Raw genomic sequence first — 24,639 nt, 5'->3', positions numbered from 1 at the left:
TACAAATTAAAACAATGTTGAGATACTATATATATATATATATATATGTATATATGTGTATATATATATATATATATATATACACACACACACACGCACACACACACACACTTAGTTCAACAGGCTAGGGGTGATTTGAAGAAATGGATATCTTCCTGGAAGAGATATGACTGAGTTCCATCTTCCTGAAGAACCAATTGAGGGGCGCCTGGGTGGCGCAGTCAGTTAAGCGTCCGACTTCAGCCAGGTCACGATCTCGCAGTCCGTGAGTTCGAGCCCCGCGTCAGGCTCTGGGCTGATGGCTCGGAGCCTGGAGCCTCTTTCCTATTCTGTGTCTCCCTCTCTCTCTGCCCCTCACCCGTTCATGCTCTGTCTCTCTCTGTCCCAAAAATAAATAAACGTTGAAAAAAAAAATTAAAAAAAAAAAAGAACCAATTGATAATGTATATGTGAATCCTCACAATGTGAACACCCTTTACCCCATTTCCAGGCCTTTATCCCACATAAATCATCAAGGACGGACACAACAATAACTAAGGATGTTTCCTGTAGCTTTGTCTATACTGTATTTTATTTCTTTCCAACATGCTTCAATGTTAAGATTCTCTATTATTTCATTTCCAACCAGGGAAGAAAAATGCGGTTAAACTATAAACACATGCCATTTTCAGAGATGCGAAGATGTAACAAAAAAGAAAAAGAAAGTGCATCTTTCGGTCAGTGAAATACAGATTGATAAAACGAGAAAATAATTTCAATATCCAATAATAGGGCATTTAAAACACTTTACATAATTTGCAAAAGAATTTTTTTTCTGGCCCCAGAGGGGCAGATCTGATCATGTCCCTCTAGAATGATACACGTGTTACGGTTCATTCTTACTGGCACGGCCACTGTCATGTTGCTCGAAGCTGGAAACAGGGACACATACAGCTCCTCTTTGACTTGTGTGTTTGGTTGTCTCCCCGTAACTCACTTTATAATTCAAGTATTCCCTCTCCCCCTTTCTTCTCTCTTTCACTCTCCCCTCTTTCCTTCTACCGCCTACGAACACTTCGAAAGTGCCTACTATGTGCTGCACATTGGGAGAGAGAAAGAGTCCTGCTCTGGCGTGTACAGAGGAGGAGTGGTCCATCCTCAAAACTGTCTCGTCCTGAGGGCTTCATTCCTACAGTTATAACCTCTGGACTGTGGCTTCGTGGGTAACCCAGTCCCTCCTCTGGGCATTTAACAATCAACATTGCTCACGGTGAATGCCGATAAAATTATGCCAAGGAGTTAAATGAGTCAAATGACAGGCTTATGTGCTACCAAAGCGAAGAAATGGACCCTCCAACCCCCTTTGTTGACTCTGATCGCCGTCGGAGTCGATGTTCTACTTAAACTGTAATTTTCTCAAAAGACACTCACATGCTATCAGCTTAGTTTCCGACTCTCTCTACCTTGAGAATACGCCATTGATACAGAAGTCGGTGACTGCGTTTAGCTCAGCATGGCCCATGCTTTTAAGTTTTTTTTTTTTTTTTCCGATATACTTCCTGATATGGGCTGGCTTTTGGTTATCACGTTCTCTGGCATGAAGTTTTCCACATTGCTACAGCCCACGGTGGTCTTCAACTCTTCTGATCGCCTAGAGCAGGGCCTCTCAATCTCAGCACTCCTCACATTTTCAGACAAAAACTCTTGCTTGTGGGGTGCCATCCTGAGTGTCGTGGGAAGTTTAGCTGCATCCTTAAGAATCTGCTCACCCTACACCATTGGCACCCAGTCCATGATGGACAACCCAAAATATCTCCAAGGGGACTAAATTGCCCCAGGTGAGAACCAGTAATCTAGAGTCTTATTTCCAAAGCTACTCCAAGGAGATTTATCACATATAATCTAATAAAGGTAGACTTTTGCATGTTGAGGTCCTAGCTCCCAACTAGCTGGTGGGTTCCTTGAGGGCAGGCGTAGCAATACCTGTTACCTATTTAAATACTTTCTCGAATTCCAGATGGTGCACACCTAGAATAGGATATGTAAACTTTTGGATGCGTTTATCTTTTTAAAAAAAAATTTTTTTTTAATGTTTATTTATTTATTTATTTATTTATTTTTAAAATTTTTTTTTTCAACGTTTATTTTTATTTTTGGGACAGAGAGAGACAGAGCATGAACGGGGGAGGGGCAGAGAGAGAGGGAGACACAGAAATCGGAAGCAGGCTCCAGGCTCCGAGCCATCAGCCCAGAGCCCGACGCGGGGCTCGAACTCACGGACCGCGAGATCGTGACCTGAGCTGAAGTCAGACGCTCAACCGACTGAGCCACCCAGGCGCCCCTGGATGAGTTTATCTTGAACGCAACTGCCGTTCTAACTTTGTACGTGGAGTCGAGTTCATAACAAAGCTGTTATCACCCAACTATGAAAGTTAAAAACATATTCTGCTGTATTTTCTGTTGTGCAAAACTGACACAAACGTATTGACCAACCACGGAGGAAAATGAGGACACTGGACAACGTAAGGAAACAACGCACCGCGGGATTCATCCCGAAAGGGAGATCCGGGGTGGAAATTCTCTCGGGCAGCTTCTGCAATTTCTTATAAGACGCTTCTGTTGCCTTTGAAATCAGCAGAGTTAAAGGAGTCTCTTCAGGAACCCACAAGGAAATTCCTGCTGCCTTACCTGTGGGTTAAAGTTGACGGCGATCTGCTTCGTCTCTGGGTCACGTTTCAGAAGCGGCTGGGAAAGATTGTACTGTGACTTCTCCGACACGGCCTGACACCAGTCTTCATAAAGTCTCGTCTCGTACCTGCGAGGACCAGAGACAACAGTCACCTCTGAAGCACCCTCCCAGTGCCCGGCAATGACCCGCCGAAGACAGAGATCTATTCATGTGTATGTGACCTAGATATCTACATAGGTATATGTGCACGTCTATAACAAAAACTGAAGGTACCATCAGTAAAATGCCTGGCTACGTTCTTAGGTCAAAGTCATTGACTCAGCTTTCAAAAGGTAGCACATGAGAACCCGGTCGAGAGGCTCCATGCGATCTTTGGAGGAGATAAAGGGAGTTGTGATTAGTCTCATTAACCGTGGGAAGAAGTTATCGGGCAAGATTTGCTCTCGCCCTAATCTTCATGCAGCTCAGACATCCGTCACTCAGCCGTGACCCGATGACTGAAAACGTGATGAATGAACACCCCACGGTAAATGGAGCAAGGCCCTGGACCACGGGTAAACGGAAAATACAGAAGTACGACCCTGGAGAGATGTACCGGGCATCGGGCATCTAGTGGCGGGGAAGAGAGTGTGATGAGGAGAATGCCAGGAAGGCTGCATGGAAGAGGGGCTGAGGCGAGGCTTGACGGAGTCTCAAAGGAGGAGTACAGGTAGGAGAGTGAAAGGGAAATGGATGTCCCCCAGCAGAAGCATCAGCACCACCACAGGGCAGAGAAGAGACACATGGAGTGTGATCTTGGAACGGGTGAGGCCGGAGAGGGGAAGGGACGAGGCTGGAGAGGGAGGCAAAGGCCACAGCGAGGGCTTTTCGGGTCACGTGAAAGTGACAAGAGCCAGTGGGAGGCACTGAAGGGCTCCCCAGCCCGGGCATGCGGTGACATCACCGGAGTTGCTGAGACTGCGGGCATCACAGCCTGAACCACGAGACCTAACCGCAGCTTTAGAGCAGGAACTAAGAGTCCGTGTGAACTGTCATTCTTCTGTTTTCTCCGTAAGAGGACGCAGGAAGTACTTTTGAAACTTATTTTCTCTTTGCGCAGCACAAACCGTTGCTTTCTGCTTCGTGAGCGGCTGCTGTGATTTCCCGGGACACCCATCTCCAGGTGTCCCGAGGAGCGCCCTACTTCCTCCGGCTCCGCCAAGTTCATGCTCCCAACCGAACTACCCTGGAAAGCGTCTGTTCCTGGAACAGAGCCGCGTTCCCCAGAGACCCAGAAGCGCTGGACTCACAGACACCGTGGTTTACATCCTAAAACAGTGACACTGCGCAGCCACTGAGGAATCTACGTGAAACCAGTAACCACAGAAGGCATCACGGGGGTGGGGAGGGGGGCCGGGGGTGGCTATGCCATTTGCAGAACAATACGATGCCAGAAGCCGCTTACTTGTCGAGCAGTGAGAGCATATCTTCATATTTTTGTGTCATTCGCTTTCCTTCGGCAGATTCCAGGCAACTATCCACACAAAAGAGGGGGGGAAATGGCATCGATTTAGAGGTCAAAATAATAATCAAAGTAACAAACTGCACCTGTTCCCCGCGTCCTTCTCGCCAGTGTCGTCCACCGGCCACTAGAGGGCATCTGCACTTCCTGAAATGCAGGCCAACCCCCAGGTGACAGGGACAGTGAACACAGCACCTGAACCCCACCCCATCCCACTCCGCCCCACGCTGGGCTCCACCAACCCCCTCTCCTAGCCCAGCCAGTCATGCATGGGCAAGTGAAGTCCTTCCAAAATCTGAATTAAAAAGGAAATTGAGACGAAAGGAACATTCTAGGTGCTACAGTTTTCTGTATTTAAGGAAAAAAACTACATAATGTTATGAATTATAACATAATAAAACTACACAACATCAAATATAAAAACAATATTGAAAACTTTTTTAATGTTTAATTTTGAGAGAGAGAGAGAGAGAGCATGAGCGAGGGAGGGGTAGAGAAAGCGGGAGACAGAATCAGAAGCCAGCTCCAGGCTCTGAGCTGTCAGCACAGAGCCTGACGTGGGGCTCGAACTCACAGACCTTGAGATCATAACCTGAGCTGACATCAGATGCTTAACTGACGGAGCCACCTAGGCGCCCCCAAAACAATATTTTGTATACATTTGTATAAAGTGACACCTGATGTGTGTGTATACATATATGTATACATGTATACATGTACATATGTATATACGTATATGTATACATGTATATATGTCACACACGTGTATATGTCTCCTCTGAAATCCTTCTAGGACATGTGATGACAAAACTTCCTTCCCATTACTCACTGACACGTCGATGCAAGTTTCCCCTCCCACCTCTTATGCCCCCCATACGTGAACGCACACGTGGACACAGAGGCTTCCGCAGGGACGCTGGGGGCCACATGGCATGTAAGCAGGGTCCGGCTGAGGCACACTGTCGCCCGGTTGTGACGTTCCTTTAGCAACACGAAATGAGAGTCCAGCCTCTGGGAACATCGGCGAAGTGTCTGTAATTTTCAGACACCTTCACGCTGACTGTGTGGGAGCGTCTGTTTCTGTTCGTTCTCCCGGCTGATTGCAAAGATTTTTTAAAACCCATTTGCTCCTTAACCCAACACAACGGTTCTCCACCAGATATCCTGAGCTCTCAGGATAAGCCTTCGTGCCTGCAGAGAAAGCACGGGAATTCCTGGCGTTTTATTCCCAGTCCTTAGTCCCCGTTCCCGGTGAAGGAGCAGGTGTGGCTGGGGAGGCAGCAAGGAGGCGAGAGAAGGGCTTTGGAGCAGGTGGGCTGGCTCCCCCCGGCTCTCGCCTTCCGAGCCGTGGGATTTCTGCAAGCCTCAAGACGCCGGATCCCAGTTTTGTTTCTGGAGCAGAGTGAGGCCAGAGGGGAGAAGGGTTTCTCACACTGGGGGCCCGTGCCAGTCGCCTGGAAGTTTCAGGAGCCACAGGAATAACTGCAAACTCCCTGTGGGTTCTCCTTCCCTTCGTGGTGAGGAATGGAAAACGTTCTTTATAGCCAATTCATACAGGTAGTTGACCCCTAAACAACGTGGGAGCGAGGGACGCCAGCCAACCCCCACGCAGGCAAAAATCCGCATATAACTTCGGACTCCCTAAAAACGTAACTATTAACAGCTACTCTTGCCTGGAAGCCTTACAGATACCCCCAACTGTCCATGAACACGTACGTTTTACGTTATATACGTTATACGTTGTATTCTGGCAGTAATGGAAACTGGAGAGAAGATGGTAAGAAAATCACAAGGAAGAACACCATAAAAACTCCGTCTGGGCAGCGCGCCCAGTAGCCCCTGGGTCTGTCTCTGGCCTCAGCACCTCGTGCAAGGATCAGACCCAGTGCCAACCCTTCTTCCAGTCTCCCGGCACCCTCCTACCTCTTTCCCCGATGCAAGCTTTGGAATCATCCTGTCAGCCATGCCCTGCCTCCGGGACCAGCCAACAGCGTCTACTGGGCTTAGCTCCTTGTTGCTGACCAACCACGAGCTCCCAGATTCGTCAGAATCATTCCACCGCCGTGGAGGCCACCGTCAACTGCCTGATCAACCTGCACCTGCACGCCTCCTACACCTCCTACACCTCCTACATCCCCGGGCTTCTACCTGGATGCACTGATGCGGCTCTGGAGGGCTGGGCCACTTCTCCTCCCAGCTGGCAGAGAAGCGTGAGGGTGTCCAGCGTCTCTCGAAGTCACAAACCCAGCGGAGCTGATGCGCCTGTTCCAGAAGGCGCAGAAGCCATCCCGAGATGGGAGAGGTGAAGCCTGCCACGCCACGGAAGCTTCCACGCTTCTGGATGAGAAGAGAAGCTGAACCAGGTCCTTCTGGATCCGCTCGCCCTGGGTCCCACGAGCACAGACCCACCTCTGGGAATCCCGAGAACCACGTCCCAGAGGGGCAGGTGAAACTCCTCAAGAAGACCAGCGGGCCCACCTCCGCAGGCTGGCCTGGCGGCCCCCAGGCTGGGCTAGGCGGGTAGCTCCTCCCCTTGTCAAGCACAAGAAGGGGACCCTGCACCTCCTTTCTGCACATCCTGCTCACGTTGAGGTTTCAGCCTGAACTTACTTTTCCCTGCAGCCTCTAGGCAGCTTTTAACCACCCGGGACCAAATGGAAACAATAAAACTTCTTGTAGCAAAAGAAAAGAAAAAAGAAAAAAAAAACTGCATGTAAATGTAGCCACCCAGTTCAAACCCATGTTGTTCAAAGGTCAGCTGTATATTACAGAGCAAGGTGCTGCAAATGTGAATTCATTTTTAAACAAAAGGGGAATTTTCAGGGGGGACCACAGAGGACACCTTGGGTGCCGTTCAGATCCCCTCTCGGGGCCCAGGCCCTCTTACCATCCTCCCATCCCCCCTGGGCTAGACACATTGGCTGCTGATGAAACACAGCTGCCTGCCTCTTGGGGGAACAGCTGCGGCCGGAGAGCCCCTCGCCCAAGGTCATGCCCCTCCCCTCCGACAACCCACATCCACGTGCACGTTTGAGAAGATGGGGCTCAGCGTATCCTGGGCCGCGGTGCCTGTGGCTGGGGGCTTCCCGGGAAGAGTGCTGGGCCAGGGTCTCAAGACCCCAGACTCTGTTCCAGTTCTTTCTGGGCTCTCTCCCTGGGACTGTGGCGAGCCTGTCACCTCATTTCCGTTTTCCTCCCTCTCTTCATCTGCAAAACAAAGAGCTCGGCTAGCTCAGACCAGATCAGATGTTGCCAACGGATCGCCTGCAGGGCAGACCTGACCCCCTGTTTATCCGATGGGTGTGGAGTTTGAGAGCAGGTGGTAACTCTGAAGTTGGGCGTGTTACAGACACGCCGCGATTTTCAGCTCCTCTCTGAGTGGGGGGAGCGCTCCTATGGAGTCCGCTTTTCCACTGGGCAGCGCTGGATGGGGTGCTGGTGACCCCCCTGTGGGACCCCAGCCCGGCCGGTCTTCCGTTTTTCTTCCCCGGCCCCTGAAAGCGTTCAGTCTTGCCGCCTGCACCAGAGGGTCGCCGGCGTCCTACCTGATGCCAAAAACACCTGGGAGGCCAGGGTCTCAACGCTTGGTTGCCGTTTGCCAAAGCTGAGCGCCCTCAACGGAGACTCTTTAGAAAGAGGGGTCAGAGAAAGACCGCCCTTTCCCGAAGCATCCTGAATGTGATACCGCAAAACAGTTCTCTCGCTTCTTGCAGCCGAGACGCCTCTACGTAGCCCAGCTTCCCGATTGTGGAGCCGGTGGTTTCCAAACCTGGTCAACCATCAGAATCGCGGGGTGGGGGGAGCTTGCTAAGGAAGCAATTCATAGGCCCCATCCCGCTTCGCGATTCGGATTCAGTAGGGGGAGGTGAGGCCTGGGAAGCTGCATGTAACAAGAGCCCCAGGTATTCTAACAGGCGAAGACTTTACAGCACGCTTTAGCAGACACTGGGCTTCTCTATTTTCCAGCAGCCTCAGTAGCCAGGAGACGCTGTGTTAGAGGAGACTGGTGGGAGAGCCCCAAAGAGCTGGAAACCCGGACTCCTTTGCCTCCAGAAAGGACCCTCGGGGCACGTGGGTGGCTCAGTAGGTGAAGCGTCCGGCTCAGGTCGTGATCCCACGGTGAGTTGGCGTGTGGGGCTCTGGGCTGACAGCTCAGAGCCCGGAGCCTGCTTCAGGGTCTGTGTCTCCCTGTCTCTCTCTCTGCCCCTCTGTCGCTCTCTGTCTCTCTCAAAAATAAACATTAAAAACAAGAAATCAATCTGATGGAGCAAAAAAGAGGCAGCCTGTCATCCATGAAGCCTCATTTTGCACCAACGGTCCCCTAATGAGTCCAAATGTATCAATGTCGATACTGCATGTTTGTGTTCCCTCCCACACCAAAATTCACATGTTGAAATCCTACCCTCCATGTGATGGCATTAGGAGGCAGGGCCTTTCGGGAGTGATTAGGCCATGAGGGTGGAGCCTCATGGAGGGGTGGAGCCTCGTGAAGGGGTGGGGCTTTGTAAAGGGGGTGGGGCCTCGTGAAGGGGGTGGAGCCTCGTGGAGGGGGTGGAGCCTCACTTAGGCAGTGTAGCCCCGTGAAGGGGTGGAGCCCCGTGAAGGGGTGGAGCCTCATGAAGGGGGTGGAGCCTCATGTAGGCAGTGTAGCCTCGTGAAGGGGGTGGAGCCCCGTGAAGGGGTGGAGCCTCATGTAGGCAGTGGGGGGGCCTCATGAAGGGGGTGGAGACTCGTGAAGGGGTGGAGCCTCGTGAAGGGGGTGGAGCCCCGTGAGGGGGTGGAGCCTCATGAAGGGGGTGGAGCCCCATGGAGGGGTGGAGCCTCGTGAAGGGGGTGGAGCCTCATGGTGGGGGTGGGGCCTCGTGAAGGGGTGGAGCCTCATTAAGGAATTAGTGTCCGATTAAGAAGAGGCTCCACGGAGGTCCCTTGTCCCACCTGCCATGTGGACACAGTGAGGGGACAGCCATCTGTGAACCAGGGTGTGCCTCACCACACACCAAATCTGCCGGCATGGCGATCTTGGACTTGCCAGCCTCCAGAGGTGTGAGAAGTGCCTCTGGTGTTTATAGGCCACCAGGCCTGTGGCACTCTGTACAACAGCCCAAACGGACTTAAGATGCTGGTCTACTGCTTAAATGGGAAAGAAATGAAGGTGATTTTCATGCCTTAGGGAAGTGAGCTGCATTTCTCCAAAAATCCAGAGCGGGAGCTGAAGCCTAAAACGCACCCGCCTTTGGGGAGTCGGTTACTCACGGATGTGCGATGCGTCTGAAGCTGGTGAAGGGGCCCTGGATACGCTGCCGCAGCTCCTGTGCCCAGCGGAGACCCCCGGCCACAGTGGGCATGTTCTTGTGCACGGCGGCGAACCCTGGGGACACGGCACAGGCAGACTGAAGGAGGCCCGCCCCCGGCCCCACTCTGCCCAGGAATACCCGCCCCCCCCTACTTTTTGCTTCAGTACCTCCACCTGCTAAAGTCACCCTGTGCCCAAACTGAGATGGGGGTGGGTCCCGGGAGATCGGCCTGTAGGCTAAGGAGTAAGGAGGAGGGGCCTGGGGGAGAACACCAAATGGGGTCCGAGGACAGGGGTGCCCAGCCCAGCGCTGCCCCTCACTGCCTTTCTGACTCCACACCTGGGACTTTCCACCTGCCTGCACATCAGCATCACCTGGGGGCTCTTAAAAAAATCCCGGGGCACCTGGGGGGCTCAGTGGGTTAAACATCTGACTCTTGATTTCAGCTCAGGTCACGATCTCACAGATCATGGGATCCAGCCCTGCTTGGGGCTCTGGGCTGACAGTGTGGAGCCTGCTTGGGATCCTCTCTCTCCACCTCCTCCTCGTTGCCCCCCGCTCCTGCTTTCTCTCTCTCTCTCTCTCTCTCTCTCTCTCTCTCTCTCTCAATCAATCAATCAATCAATAAATAAACTTAAAAAAATTACTAATGCTTGGACCCTGACTCCGCCATTCTGATTTAATTGGCCTGGGTGGGGCCCAGTCATCTGTATTTTTAAAAGCTCTGGAGATGATTTCAATTGCACATTCAGGGTTGAAAACACTGCCTTAAACAGACAATAGAATCTCTTTGGGCCTCAGTTTTTTCATCTAGAAAATGGGAATACTATCTTCCCTGCTTCATTTCCAGGGTTTCTGTGAAAATTCACTAAGATGATGAATGAGACAGGCCGTGTAGGTTGTGAATCACTTGCCCAGCGTCAGCACAGCCTGGATGCTCCTACTTTAGTCCAAACAGTGGGTTTCTTTGCTCACAATTACTTGTCAGGATTCAACAGTGATTAGATTTCATTTGTTAAGACAAATTTTTAAAACTTATTTTTTCAGTTTAATTTGAGAAAGAGAGAGTGGGGAGAGGAGCAGAGAGAGAGAGAGAGAGAGAGAGAGAGAGGGACAGAGAGAATCCCAAGCAGGCTCCGCACTGTCAGTGCAGAGACCGACGTGGGGCTCAGACTCACGGATGTGAGATCATAACCTGAGCTGAAACCAGAGTTGGACACTTAACCGACTGAGCCACCCAGGTGCCCCTGGATTCCATTTCTTGAAAAAAATCTCAGTTGGAAGAGTTGGCAAGAACCAGCCACCACTTCTAACTAGCAAGTGTAGCTGAATAGTGGTCTTTTCCTTATTTTACCACAGACCCCACTGCTCCCTGATGTCGTACCCTCAACCCTGATCTGTTACAGTCACATTCTGCCCGGCCTCCACAGCAGGGCAAAATGCTAAGATGACACCAATGACCCTAACCCTTGCATAATCCTCTCCTCTTCAGTGTGTGTGGGGGAAACCAGATACGATCGAGAAATCACTCCAGTGATGACGCTGTGTTAGATAGCGGAAGAGAGATGATCCTGGGTGGGCCTGACTTAATCAGGTGAGTCCTTTTAAAGCAGAACGTTTTCTCTGGTGTCTGGAAGGAGAAGTCAGGGATTCAGGAAGCCATACCTGGCTTGAAGATGGAGGCATGGGCGTGCCATCCAGTCACTAAGTGGCCCCCCCAGCACCCCCCCGCCAACAGCCAACAAGGAATTGCAGACCTCGGGGCTACAGTCACAAGGCACTGGATTCTCCCAACGAAATGAGCTCGAAAGCGTATTCCCCCCACTCCCCGGGACCTCCTGATGAGAACTTGGCCCTGGTCCACGCTGTGATTTCAGCCCTGGGCCACTCTCAGTGGAGATCAAGGCACATCATGCTGGGCTCCGACCTACAGAACTTTAGAAACGTTTGTTTGTAAAGTTTATTTATGTTGAGAGAGAGAGAGAGAGAAAGGGAAAGCACACAAGCAGGGGAGGGGCAGAGAGACAGAGACAGAGAGAGAGAAGGAGAGAAAGAATCCCAAGCAGGCTCCGTGCTGTCAGTGTAGAGGCCGACGTGGGGCTCAGACTTATGAACCATGAGATCATGACCTGAGCAGAAACCAAGAGTCGGACACTCAATCAACTGAGCCACCCAGGCGCCCCTAAGAAGCAGTTCTTAACGACCTCCCTGGGAACTTGCAAACCTCTTTATAGATGCAGTGGTCCTACTGCTCTGTTGCTTAAAAACCCTGGAAAATTTCCCGTTACCCGAATAATGAACCCCAGATTCCTAAATATGGCACTCAGAGAGGGTGATATTGTTGCCCCCAAACTCTGTGACTAACATAATCTCCCCATGTAACCTCCTTTGGCTGAGGCAGGTGCCACCCATCACCTTCCTCTCCTGTCTCTGCTTCAGAGGCCTTTGCCATTTCTCCCTGGCTGTCTATCCCCCGACCTTGCAGGGCTCAGCTCAAGGCCACCTACCCCACACACTCCCCCCAGACCTCCCGGCCATAAGCTGTCTTGTTTCGTTACCGTTCGCTGTGACTCAAGTTGAACATCGCCTATGTCTCCGCCCTGCATTACTGTTAAGTCTGTTCATGTCTGATGTGTTCCTTGAAGAACAACCCTTTAGTATTAATTACTTTATCCCTTACCCTGGCCTGCCTCTGTATACAGTGCCCACAAAGGTGCCCTGCATATAGTGAGGATTCAAGAAATGCTTCTAGAGCAGAACTGAACTTATGTTTGACTTCAGATCAGGTAAGACAGGGCATCTAAGAATTGCGGCAAAAATGGAGACATCATGGGGCGCCTGGGAGGCTTAGTCGGTTAAGCGTCCGAGTTCGGCTCGGGTCATGATCTCCGGTCCGTGGGTTTGAGCCCCATGTCGGGCTCTGTGCTGACAGCTCGGAGCCTGGAGCCTGCTTCGGAATCTGCGCCTCCCTCTCTTTCTGCCCCTCCCCTGCTCATGCTCTCTCTCTCTTTCTCTCAAAAATAAATAAAGGTTAGAAAAAAAATTTTTTTTCAAGAATGGAGACATCACACCTCGGCACGGACCCGCCCTTTGTCAGCCTCCTGCAGGGTCCCCCCTCCAGAAGCAGGGTTTGCTATGGTGTCAGAAGGGAGCAGAAACTTTCCCCAGGCGTGTAGACATCCGTTGTGGAACTGAGGTACGCTGGAGATTGATCAGTGTGGCAACATTGATCAAGGGTCAACTCATGCATTGTGCTAAGGTCTCAGCCAGAAGCAGTCGGGACTTCAGTGCTCTGGGTCGGCTGCCAGTCGCAGCCCCAGACACAGGGAAATGCGCGGGTCAGTGAATTCTACAATTACCCAAGGCGGCCTGAGATTTCAAGCAGGAAGACTGTGCTCTCTTGTCTGGGAGGATGTCATGGACCCACCGTGGCCATTTAACGGACCCAAGAGGGTTGAGTTGCACCCTTGCTGGTAACAGAACTCCGCCATTCAGATCCGCTCGCCACAAACCTACCAAGTTCCGCCTCCTCCTGGACGCGCTGACTGTAGATCACCCTCACGGAATCCAGGTCTTTGTGGAACATTCGGACGAACAGCAGGTACTTCTCAGATGCATCCTGCGCTATCAGCGGTCTTTCCAGAAGGTTCCCTGCTATGTCTAGCAGCTGCGGAGGAGGCAGAGAGAGAAGAAGAAAAAGTCACAGATCCAACCTTTCTAAGTACAGCTTGTTTCCTGGCTATTTCTTTCACATGTCCGGTGGCGGCAGAGGGTCGAAAACTGTTGAGTCAATGATTATAAATAGGTGGATATTCATAGTCACCCCTCCCTCCTTTGCTTCTAAAGGAGAAGGAGACCTGTCTGCTGAATTACCCGCCAGACTCTCACGTGTTGAGAGACCCTGAGTAAAGGATTAAACAAAGAGAAAGCTAAAGATGTCAGAGAGCTGAGCTTCATTAAAAAAAGAGAACTAAAACAGAAATAGAGATGAGGTAAAGAAGCTAACTGAGCTAGGGGTGCTTGGGTGGCTCAGTTGGTTAAGCATCTGACTCTTGATTTCGGCTCAGGTCACGATCTCACAGTTCATGAGTTCGAGCCCTGCATCCGGCTGTGTGCCGACGGCACAGAGCCTGCTTGGGAGTCTCTCTCTCCCTTGCTCTCTGCCCCTCCCCTGCTCCCTCTCTCTCCCAAAATAAATAAATAAACTAAAAAAAAACCTAAGTGGGCCAGGTGTTGGGGAGAATGTGGAAGGCTCAAATTTGAGGGTGGCGAGCAAGAAAAAAGTTTCAGAGAGAACTAGTTCTGGAACTAATTTCCAGAATGAGTTCAAAGGCTTGGAGAGAGGAATCCTACAAGTGTTTCCCCATGAGTTATGGGGCCACACTGTTTCTGAAAGGTCATGTGTCTCTATGCTCGATGGCTAACGAAGACTGGCATGCTGGATCACCCACTATCCCAGAATGGCACGGACTCACCCACCCAGGGCTTGAGCCTCTTCTACAGCTGTCTCACTGGTCATCAAGGCTACCCGAGGACATTTTCAGCGACTGGACACTCATCGACTTCTCCAAGAAGTCCATTCCACCTTTTGCAGAAATCTCTCCCCTCCACGGAGCCCAAATTGGCCTCCTTATAACTGCCACCGTCAGTCCTTGTTCTAATCTTCAAGTCTTTACAGAGTGGAAGTTCCTTTGCAGTTTAGAGAAGATCGGTCACGTGCCGTGAAGGCATCGTGCCTCACGACTCAGAAGTCTCAGTGTGCACCCACTGTCCACTTGTCCTGTGCCTTCTCTTCCCTATTCCTGCTCCAGCTGGCCCCTGATGGACTTCAGCAGCTGGTAGCTGAACCCTACAACCACTTATGGGGGGGTTTGCTCCGGCGTGAATCAGCCCTGCGGCACTGGTTAAATAGCCCAGGTTTTCAGGGGGACGACCGCAAGTAGACTTCTTCACTTCTAATGGGCATGCTCGGGATAAGGCCCAGAGAGAACATTCTAGAATAAACTCTTTTGGAAAGTGTTTTCACATCGTCGTGTTTCTAGGAAAGCATTAATGATCAACCTGAGAACCCTAGTTCTGCCCAGTCCCTTTGCCTAGTTCTCCCACGACACCGTTCTAGAAGACGCACAGGAACAATTGACATCTGCAGGGACAAAACCATTGGAAGAGGGGCCTTGTCCCCCTCAGCTGAGGGTGGGGACAGAATGGAGCACAGTGGCGGCTCCTACCCGTCTGCCCCACCCACTACACAAACCTTAAAGGCATGCTCCAAGCCGGGGGCATCATCGAAGGCTTGAATGAAGATGGTCCCCAGCCCTCGGTCAAGATCTTCTACTCTCTGGCGAAATTCGGACACGTCATTTTCGAATTCCTGTAGAGACATCACGTGGACGTAGGACGAACGTGAGCTCCTCAAGGCCAATCCCACTATGCTCTTTACCACCACCTATGTGCTTGAATCGGCTACACCCAGGACTTAAATTTTAAGTTTCTAAAATTCACCCTGGCATGGCTTTGTTTCTATCCATGCAGTGACCCTATTACTGCAGTATTGTTTTCCCGGATGCCACTTTCCTGGTAAATTGAGTCCGGTGTGAGCTTGGCTCCTTGTCACCCCCTTTCGGGGCCCCTCTCCCACCTTCTGAAGTCCCTTCTCTCACCCCCAGTGCTAGCTCATGTCACCCCAGAAGCCACCTCGGCGCCAACAGCCCCAGCAATAAGGCTATTCTATCATTACCTCCTACTTTCCTTCCTGCCCCAAGTCAAAATCCCCCCAAATACTGTATTTTGTCAGACAGCCCCAGGGGTGTTCTCTTTCTTAGAGCATAGCCATTGTCAAAGAAACTTTTATTTGTGGAATCATTATTACCTGTTATTATCGCTTTCCAACACTGATGCATCGCCTTACAAAAAGACAAAGGAAACCAGAACAGCATAGTGTTTTTCTACTTCCCAAACCCAAGCACATTATTACTAGTATGTTTCCTTGTGTGTAGGATTTGGTGTGTTTTCAGATTATCACTTTGTAGCAAATACACAGTATATATCCTGTTTTGTCATATGCCACCGCCCCCCCCCCTTTTTTTTTTCCACCTGAGACTCATGGAATTTTTAGAAATTTTTAGAACTTCTGGGTTCGGCCAGCTAATCACCCAAGGTCTGGAGGTGCTCAGAGTAGATTTCTGCTCAATTTCTTTCTCCACTTCCGCTGGTATATTCTTGTGATTCCTTCTCCCCTAATTCAGCCCCTCCTAACAGGCATGCCATTCCCTCCTTCCGTACTGACCCTTCTGCTTTCTTGTTTTGTTTTGTTTTGTTTTGTTTTTCCTGCTGTAGGCTTGGACCCACAGGTCCAGAATCCTGGGCTACAGGTGACATGTGGGATCCTGGAAACTGCAACGCTGGCCCTTTCCTCTGCCTGAAGACTCCCTGGGGGACCAGGGTCAGCTCAGAACAACTCAGCCTCTGTTTCACTTCCCCCTCCCCAAGCCACTAATGAAATTCTGCCCGGGTGCGCCTGGCCTCCGCGGAGCTCGAAGCTGAAAGCTTTGCACACGGCCCCCCACCATCAACCCGTACACATCTCAGCATCTCTGGAACTCTGGTATCATCAGTCTGGAGCAGTCAGCCGTTAGTAAAGGCCTTTCCTGAACTTTCTCCCGACAAAGAGAATAACAGGGAGTGGTCTCTTAATACAACCACCGGAGCCCCGGGAACCAAAGGAAATACACAAGGAAAATGCAAGTAAACACCTAGACCCTACCGCCTCGAGGCATCTGAGAAAGAGAAAAAGCTTGTGAGTTAGCCTTTCCAAGCCTTACCGTGCTCTGGGGGTCCAAGCAGTCATAGGGGGCCTCTGTAAAGCCCCTGTACATCTCTTGAAATTCGTCGTACATTTGCTGGACCTGCCGACTCAGGGCACTCCCTCTGATGCCACTAAACTCAAGCTTTCCCAGCGTGTGGAAATCCAGGGTTGTCTTCAGAAGATCCTATAGGGCCAGTTCACAAAATAGTTAATAAGAACAGCAGCAGATAACACTCAGATTAGTATGGGAAGGGCTAGAAATCACGGGGAGCGGGGGTGGTTGCTTAGGAAAATAGGAGGGCTGATTAGTATCGTAGCCTTATTATTAGATCGGCTTGGTATAAATCACTATTGGCTAAACTCACAGAGCAAGAGGAAGCACAGGTAAACAAAATTCACACAGACAAGAAAAAAACCACATGTATATTTCAGCCTCTTTCCGGGTTCTCTAATAGATAACAAACTGTAACAACATTATTTATGTGACTGGTGGGTTTACTTCTGTTTTTTTTTTAATTTTTTTTTTCAGTGTTTTGTTTATTTTTGAGACAGAGAGAGACAGAGCGTGAGCAGGGGAGGGGCAGAGAGAGAGCGAGACACGGAATCCAAAGCAGGCTCCACGCTCCGAGCTGTCAGCACAGAGCCCGACGCGGGGCTCGAACTCACAAACCGTGAGATCATGACCTGAGCCGAAGTCGGACGCTTAACTGACTGAGCCACCCAGGCGCCCCTGATGTTTTTTTAAAAATCCATGTCGGGGCGCCTGGGTGGCTCCGCCAGCTGAGCGTTTGGCTCTTGGTTTCAGCTCAGGGCGTGATCTCGCGGTTCATGAGTTCGAGCCCTGCGTCCGGCTCTGCTGACAGGGCAGAGCCAGCTTGGGATTCTCTCTCTCCCTCTGCTCCTGCCCACCTCTCTCTCTCTCTCTCGCTCTCTCTCAATAATAAATAAACTTCAAAAAAATAAAAATAAATCCATTTCAAAGGAAACACGTTATCTGGCTCCAGAAGCACAGCTATCTTAAGGGATATTGACAGAAAACAGATCCTTCAAAAGGTCTCAAGGACAAGCCAAGAGGGAGACACCGATATTCTCAGCAACCACTCCTGCCGAGAGAAGGAATCTGCCATGTGGTCGGCTGGGCGACAGTGAGCAAGTTACTGGGCGTCTCTGTTGGGTTTCTTCATCTGCAACAGGATAATAATGGCGGGAGTGAAAGCAGTCCGGGTTGGCTTAGGGTTTAGGCCAGTGCTTGGCACATGGCAAGTACACAGTGCGTGCGTCTTGCTGTCACTGTTGTCGTTGATACGGCAGTGCCCCAGCTGTGCTCAGAATTAAGTGACAGGTGGACAGCGCAGAGCCTCGGGGAGGAGCCCCTCCCAAGTCCACAGAAGCGGCTTCATCGGACGGAAGCCTTCGGAAGACACTGCCAGATTGTGTTTTTCCCTCGCACACGCTCATCTGAAGTCACAGAACCTGCAAACCCAGCCTTTCTTCCAATCTAGGCGCAGACCTCTTCCAACAGGAAAGAGGAGGGTAACTCTGACCTTTGGGTGCTTCTGGCAAACGCTGGGAGGGGGTCCTCCACTCTAAGGGAGATTGGAGGGCAGGTAGAGGGAACACCGTGTCACAACGCAGAAAACCCAGTGGGTCCTGAGTCCACTCCAGGAAATCCCCGCTGCCAATGGCCACTGCGATGGGTTGAGCCACCAGGCTGGCGAGAGGCTGCTCGACTCCCTTCCCTTCCTGGGACGCCATGTCCAAGGGCAGTGACAGAGACACCGGGAAGTGGTGAGATGGGACTGGTTTGCCCCATGTTGCCAGGAGGGCACCTAGCAGCCTGGGGCAGCCCATCTAACCCCCCCTCCACCCCTGTTTTGCTTGCTATGCTCAGGCATGGCTGTTGGCGAGCAGCTCAAGTCAGGGAGGAGAGAAGAGGAAAGAACCAGCTGAGGAAAGGAAGACGTCACCCAGACCAGGGGGTCTTGCCTCTACTGGTGGGAAATGGGGCAGTCTTTACTTAAAAACACGTTTCAATTTTATATATCTGCAGGAGAACAGAAAAGAATCTGATTTAAATGAAATCGACTTAGATCGCAATTCATGTCCATTCGACAAGTTGTGCTTAGCTGTGCTCAGTCAAGTGGGGGAAGACGTACGTGTGCTGTGGGAGGTCACCTGGGTACCCACCTTTCGTAATCCCGTGGAAGTCAGTTTCAAGTTTTGGGAAGATGCTCTGAATCCATGTTAAAAGACAGACGGATCTGGGTGTGTTTGGTTACATCGGAAAACCAGATGGTCATTTAGTTGTACTGTTTTGTTCTCAAGAATACTTGAAGCATGGTCTTGGGTCCCAGAGGTACCACTGTACCTTCAGCCCCTGGAGGGGTCCTAGACGCTGAAGGAATGCAAGGCAGAAATGTGCCTTTAAACGTTCGTGCCTTTAAATGTGCGTTTAAAAGGGCCTTGGTCAAATACGAGGCAGAACCTAGCCTGGTCCTACTGTGAGGGCAGAAATAAGGCAAATGAGTGAAGAGGGCAAAAAAGTAGTTTTGGCCTCAACTCGTGGGCTGAACGTATAAAATGACTTGCACTTGGCCATTTTGGCAATTCCACGTGGTTCCACTTCATAAAACAGAACCGTCTAATACCCAGAAATGCCCAACTATAGAATGGAATGCTAAAAGAGATAGTGAGCTCCCCATCACGGCATGGATTGTAGTAGAGGTTTGAGATCAGGGGCATTGTAGAGACGATTCCTGAATCGGGGGGAAAATCGTCTCCCAACTGTGGAAACTGATTCATCCTAACGATGGTTTCCACGTCGTTGATTCTCAAAATATTTGAATGCAAGTCCTTTTCGTTATTGAGAAGTCCTCATGAAACAGATAAAAGGCAGTTAAAACCAAAATGAGGCTTAAATAATATTTTCAACGTACCCATTTTTATTCGTCCTGCCAGTACACACAGGAAATTCACTCTGCTCTGTACTGGCTGAAAACGTCGACCTCAGGAGCACAGGCATCATGGAAAGAGCTGAGGATCCAGGACCCCAAGTCCCTGGGTCCACACAACCCTGGGCTGCCACTCCCTACCCGAACGGCTTAAAGCAAGACCCTAATTAAACGTCACTCTCCTAACCTGCAAAAGGGTTGGCTAACACCTGATTCGCCGTGGGGTTACCGAGTGTTCCACGGGAAGTGCTTTGGAGTGACTTCCATCCACAGAAGCCGCTGTCGTTAATTACCATCTCGCTGATGTCATTAGATCAGGTTGGTGGGTAAGAGATGTCTGACGGCGGATCCCAAAAAGACCATGGGGTCCCCGGCAGCCGACTGGCAGATTGGGTCCTATTCTTTGGAGCAACGGGGCAACCTCTAATGGGGTGCCGGGGGAGAGCTCCATTTGTGCCCTGGCCCCGCGAGGCGTGGCGACAAAGTCGGGGATCATGGCTATCCCCACACACACAAGCCTGTCCTCCACCGAGAGATGACAGCACCCATCTGAAAGGAAATGTCTTCAGAATTCATTAAGGGAGAGCACAAAGCAGGCGTTCGGAGAAGACAATCTCCAAAGGTCGTGGGGAAAAAGACTGTTTTCTTTACCTTTCGAACGGTGGCCGACGTGACGCGGCTAATGGTCTCCTGCGTGGCCACATGCCCGGGCCAGGCTGAGAGGGAAGCCGCCCCAATTAGGCCCCAGTGAAGGAGGCAGCAGCCCGGCCACCGATGGAGGAAGGAGGGAAGGGAATGCAGTGCATATTAGGTCAGCTGATTACCTCTCTCCCCGCTAATCACCTCGCGGAAAGCCTCAGCAGGAAATCATTTTGTCTCCAAGTGAATCCCAGCTTTGCAGCAATTTTATAATGAAAGAAATGAGGGTTCTCTCCAAGCTGCTCAGGGCATTGTTTGCAGGGAAGAGGCTGCAGGCAGAAACGGAAAAGGGAGGTGGCGGGTGGGGGGGGGTGGTCTGCAGCAGCTACTGACTAGGCCACAAAAGTGAGCTCAGTGTGGGGTGTGTGTGTGTGTGTGTGTGTGTGTGTGTATGTGTGTGTGTGTGCACGTGGCGTGGGTGTGTGCAGCGTGCATTCACGTGGTGGGGGGCACGCGCGTGCGCACTGGTAAGGCAAGCAGGAAGGCAGGGTGACGGGATCAGGAGGCAGCCGAACCCCTCTTCTTCCCTTTGACTTTTGACTTGTTGGAGTTGCAAAGATTTTATGTACTTTTGGGAGTTCCTTAGCGAGTCATAAAGTCAAATAAATAAGGCCCCCTAGTGGACAGGGGGGAGGGATATAATTTTACCCAAATGACTTATTTTGGGGAAAAAAAAAAGGCCTAGGAACCAGGTGGTAGAAATAGGGTCTAAAAAGGCAGAGTCGGGTGTCTGAGGGCAGAAGGAAAACACAAAACCCTGGGGAGTAGGGGGGCAGGACAGAGGGACAGGACCTTGAGATCTCCCCCCAGGAGATTCACAACTTTGGTGGAAAGACAAGACGCCCCTGGCTACAAATTGCAGCCAAACCTCCCCGAGCCGTGTGAACCCTGGGCAAGCGAATTTGTGCGTTGCCCTCAACGCACCTAGGCTCCTGCTGAACGTAGGCTGCGGGCCAGGGCAGGATTCAGGCTCTAGAAACAGGTTTGTTCTTCATTTTCCTCTTCTTCCTTTCGTTCCCCCAGGCTCGGCTCGATCCGAGATGAGCTGTATCCTGGCTGTGATGGGGAGGCGGGGGAGGGCGCGGTGCCCTACGAACCCAATCACTCTGCCTGCTGAGCGGTGCTCCGCACACACAGGCTCCTGCCCGGCAGCCCCCTCCTCGCCCTGCCCCCATTTTTTGCTCCAGCAGGAGCCCAGAGGGAAGAGTCCATCTGCACAAGGAGACTTTCTTGTGCAGAAGGCGAGGGAGGGAAAGCCATACAAATCAGAGGGGAAAAGAAATCCAAGGGAACCACGGAGACGAAAAACAGGCCCTTTTACAACATAACCCTGGACGTGAGCGTGCCGGAGAGTAAAGGTATTGGTGTCATTTTATTAACTTGGCTGCGTGCGTTTATTAATGGCAGACACCCACATCTCGGAGGCTGCGTTATTAGAACGGCAAGATGAATAAGGCGAGGTTCATGCTAATTCTTGCTGGAGAGAAGCAGATTAATCCCATTTCAAACAGGCATTGATCACAGAGATACACGGAATGTTAACTAAAGGGCCACATGAAATATGCTCCCGGAAGATCAATAGCGCCGTGTCCTCTGTGCTGAGACGCATAGGGGGGCGACAGGGGAGCCGGAGGGCACAGGGATGAGTGAGAGCCAACACTTGGGAGATGAAACCGGGAGGAGGGGAGCAAACACTGGCCTGGGGGGAGGGGGGGCAGCCACAGGATTGGGAAGATCACAGAAATGTAGGGCGAACAATGAGGTGAGGAAAACAGAGAAGGGAGGGAGAAAGAGAGAGAGAGAAAGCAAGAAAGAGAAAAGGAAGGAAGGAAGGATGGGAAAGAGAAAGAAAGAAGACAGAGGAAAGAAGGAAAAGAGAAAGAAAGGGAAAGAGAAAGAAAGAGGAAGGAAGGAAGGGAAAGAGAAAGAAAAGAAAAAGAAAGGAGGGAAGGATGGGAAAGAGAGAAAGAAGAAAGGAAGAAAGAGAAAGAGAAAGAAAGAAAAAAGAAGGAAGGGAATGAGAAAGAGAAAAAGGAAGGAAGGGAAAGAAAGAAAGATGGCAAAAGAGGAGGGGAAGGGGACAGGTAGAAAGGGGAGGAAGAGGCAAGGCAGCAGAGAAAAGAAATGCTGGGGTCTGAGGTGAGGGCTGAGAAGTAAACCATCTCGAAGGACAGGAAACTCGAGAGAGGGAGCCACAGAAAGGCCGAGCATGGTGACATTCAAGCCATCCCCTAATTAAATTGGGGCAACTGCTTTTTATGCCTCCGTGCCCTTGATTCCGAGGGAAAGAGCAGCTGTGAGCACTCTCGTGAGGGTAATGACTCCGGGGAGATGGGTGGCCATCAGTGCTTGTATTTACTGAATACACCCAGCAGATTAGCCGCCCTCAGGTTAGAAGAGCTGTCTATATGCAAAGTCACATCATGAGCATGTGTGCACGGGGCCGAGGCCCCGCCCCGCAGTCGCTCTGACTGCAGAGGCAGGTTGGTGACTGTCTGTCACCTGGGCTCAAGCAGGGAAGGGGTTAGAGACTAGAGGGAGAGCTCCAGAGGCTGCGGGAGGAGGAGGCATTTAGGATAAAGCTAATGTCGATTATTTGCAGCCTCCGCGATCCGGTGAAGCATTTAGGGTGCGCCTTTCGCGAGATCTGGCTTCTGGTTTTCTCGCGTATACATTCTCTCTGTCTCTGTGGCCTTCCCCTTCTTTCCCCGGAGAATTCCCACTCCAGTTTCGAAATGTATTTCCTCGTGTGCTGCCCGCTTTCTCAGAGCCCCCTCTGGGTTAGGGAGCCCTTCTTTCCTGCTCCCAGGAACACCCCGATTTCGCTTCTATCGTGGCATTTAATACACCTCAACGACATTCCCAGATTCTGTGGTCTTTCTGTCCCTGGGTCTCATCCATCAGTCTGTCTACCTTCTCCTGGGCTATGGCTACTGGTCCACAGGCTTCTTGTAGACAAAGCCATCTTCCGGTCACCATGGTATCCCCAGTTCGCAGCTCGGTGCCTGGTGCATGGCGGGGCTGGGACAATGCTTCTTGAATTGGAATGCATGGATTCAATCCCATACTCTCTTGTCCTCATTATCCTACAAACCGTAGGGTGCCACTACAAACCGTGCCATTATCCTACAAACTGTAGGGTGCACCTCTTCCCAGCTGATCCCCCCCACCCCACCCCACCTCTGCATTCTCAAATCTGTGCGGATCACAGATGGAAATGATTCTGACTCCCTCTCGGCCCCCTTGGTCATTGTCCTAATCTTGACCCTGAATTTCTCAAATAAGTCCGTATTCCATTTGATGACGTCCATTGCAAAGTTCAGTCAGCAAATATCGAGCCATCAAGTGTGGAAACACCTGCTAACCACATTAAATTCTGAGGATGAAAACCATCAAAAGCAAAAGTCTCCTGTTTTCTCACCCTGGTCCTTAAACTAACATTCACATGAACTTTTAAATCATTGCTGGGGGAGGGGGGCGTGGGGGGAGGAAGGGGGTGGAGCCACAACTTTGAGCCAAAAGTCCTGCATCTTTTGCACAGGGATTCGCTAGTCTTATGATTCTGGGAGCCACCTTGAGGGTGGGAGCATGGAAAAGGAGAAGTTCAAAGGAGTGGATTTGTTGAGCATGGCTAACTGCATCTAGATCAGTTCAGGTGCATTTCGCCCGTGGAATTTCTAGCAAGAGTTTATTTGAAACAAAGTTTGAAGATTATGGGTAATTTGAAAACCAACTCAATTAGTTGGCCTTTCCCCCAAACGAGTCTATGATCAGAGTTTCCTACACTTCGACCAGAACCACCATTACATGAAAATGTCAAACCAGATGTTTATTGACTCTTATTATGGGTTCTTCCAACCAATGGAGGATTGGCCACCGTGCTGCTTTGGTCCTTTCCCTACTCTGATTTCGGATCCCTGGATGGCTCACCCCTGTATGGAGCTGGGAGCCTGAGGTGAACGAGGACACTCACCTGCACCAAGAGCAGTCTCCCCAGGAAGCCATCCAGTCGCACAAAGACCAAGGAAGACTGGAAATCCCACTCCTTGACTTCCTGGTTCTCTTTGAAGTAAGTATGGAGATTCTCTCTTCTGTCCTGAAACATCTGCTTGAAGAAGTTCAAGGTGTCCACGGCCACTTGCAGTTTTCTCTGACTTTCTTCCACCTCACTTCTCAGGAGGCCTTCTGGGTTGAGATAATTAGAAGCCTGGAACGCAAACACAAGGTTGTCGCGGAGCCTGCACGCGGTTTTTGTCCACGTCCCAACTCTGATCTCAATAACCGCCCGCCATACTTTCCAGAAGCATGCTGTAGGAAACCTCTGACCCCATCCTCAGTTCTACCAGTGGACTGGCGCCTGGGCTCAAGCCAAACCGTCCACGATTGGCTCAGGGACAGACGGGCGCGTAAAGGAGCCACGGCGAACTTCTGTTGGGCCAGCTTGGGCTGGGGAAGGTGCTCTTTTCTGGGGGATTCTCTCATGACTAGTTGGCTTTCTACAGTAAAGTAATTCAAAAGCAAGAATTCTTTGAACCATAAGTATTCCCCTGTCTCCAAGAGGCTCGATCCTGTACAGCTGTGATGCTTAAGCTGTATGACAGCCGCCTTCGCCACCACAGGGCGTGTCAAAAATAACCTCGTCCTGGTGATGTTATCTTAGCCTTCCTGTCGGCCAGGGCTGGAGCTAGCCTTATCTTGGGCCTTTGAAGTACACAAACCAG

The 24,639-nt window shown here is 51.0% G+C and overlaps 1 protein-coding gene across 1 annotated transcript in view; it reads right to left on the bottom strand.

Moving 5' to 3' along the window:
• DNAH9 (dynein axonemal heavy chain 9) overlaps positions 1-24,639 on the bottom strand; it is a 330,380-nt gene that overhangs the window by 287,784 nt on the left and 17,957 nt on the right. Inside the window, exons 6-12 of the mRNA XM_047832566.1 lie at positions 23,892-24,125; positions 16,285-16,452; positions 14,718-14,834; positions 12,980-13,130; positions 9,423-9,537; positions 4,113-4,181; positions 2,668-2,794 (exon numbers count right to left, since the gene is read on the bottom strand). Coding sequence (XP_047688522.1) covers positions 2,668-2,794; positions 4,113-4,181; positions 9,423-9,537; positions 12,980-13,130; positions 14,718-14,834; positions 16,285-16,452; positions 23,892-24,125 — 981 coding nt within the window. The remainder of the gene's footprint in view (positions 1-2,667; positions 2,795-4,112; positions 4,182-9,422; positions 9,538-12,979; positions 13,131-14,717; positions 14,835-16,284; positions 16,453-23,891; positions 24,126-24,639) is intronic.

This window comes from Prionailurus viverrinus, chromosome E1 (assembly GCF_022837055.1).
Source record: "Prionailurus viverrinus isolate Anna chromosome E1, UM_Priviv_1.0, whole genome shotgun sequence".
In the NCBI taxonomy this organism is placed as follows: domain Eukaryota; kingdom Metazoa; phylum Chordata; class Mammalia; order Carnivora; family Felidae; genus Prionailurus; species Prionailurus viverrinus.
The sequence above is the reverse complement of the archived record's forward strand: the minus strand, read 5'-3'. Positions and strand labels throughout refer to the sequence as shown.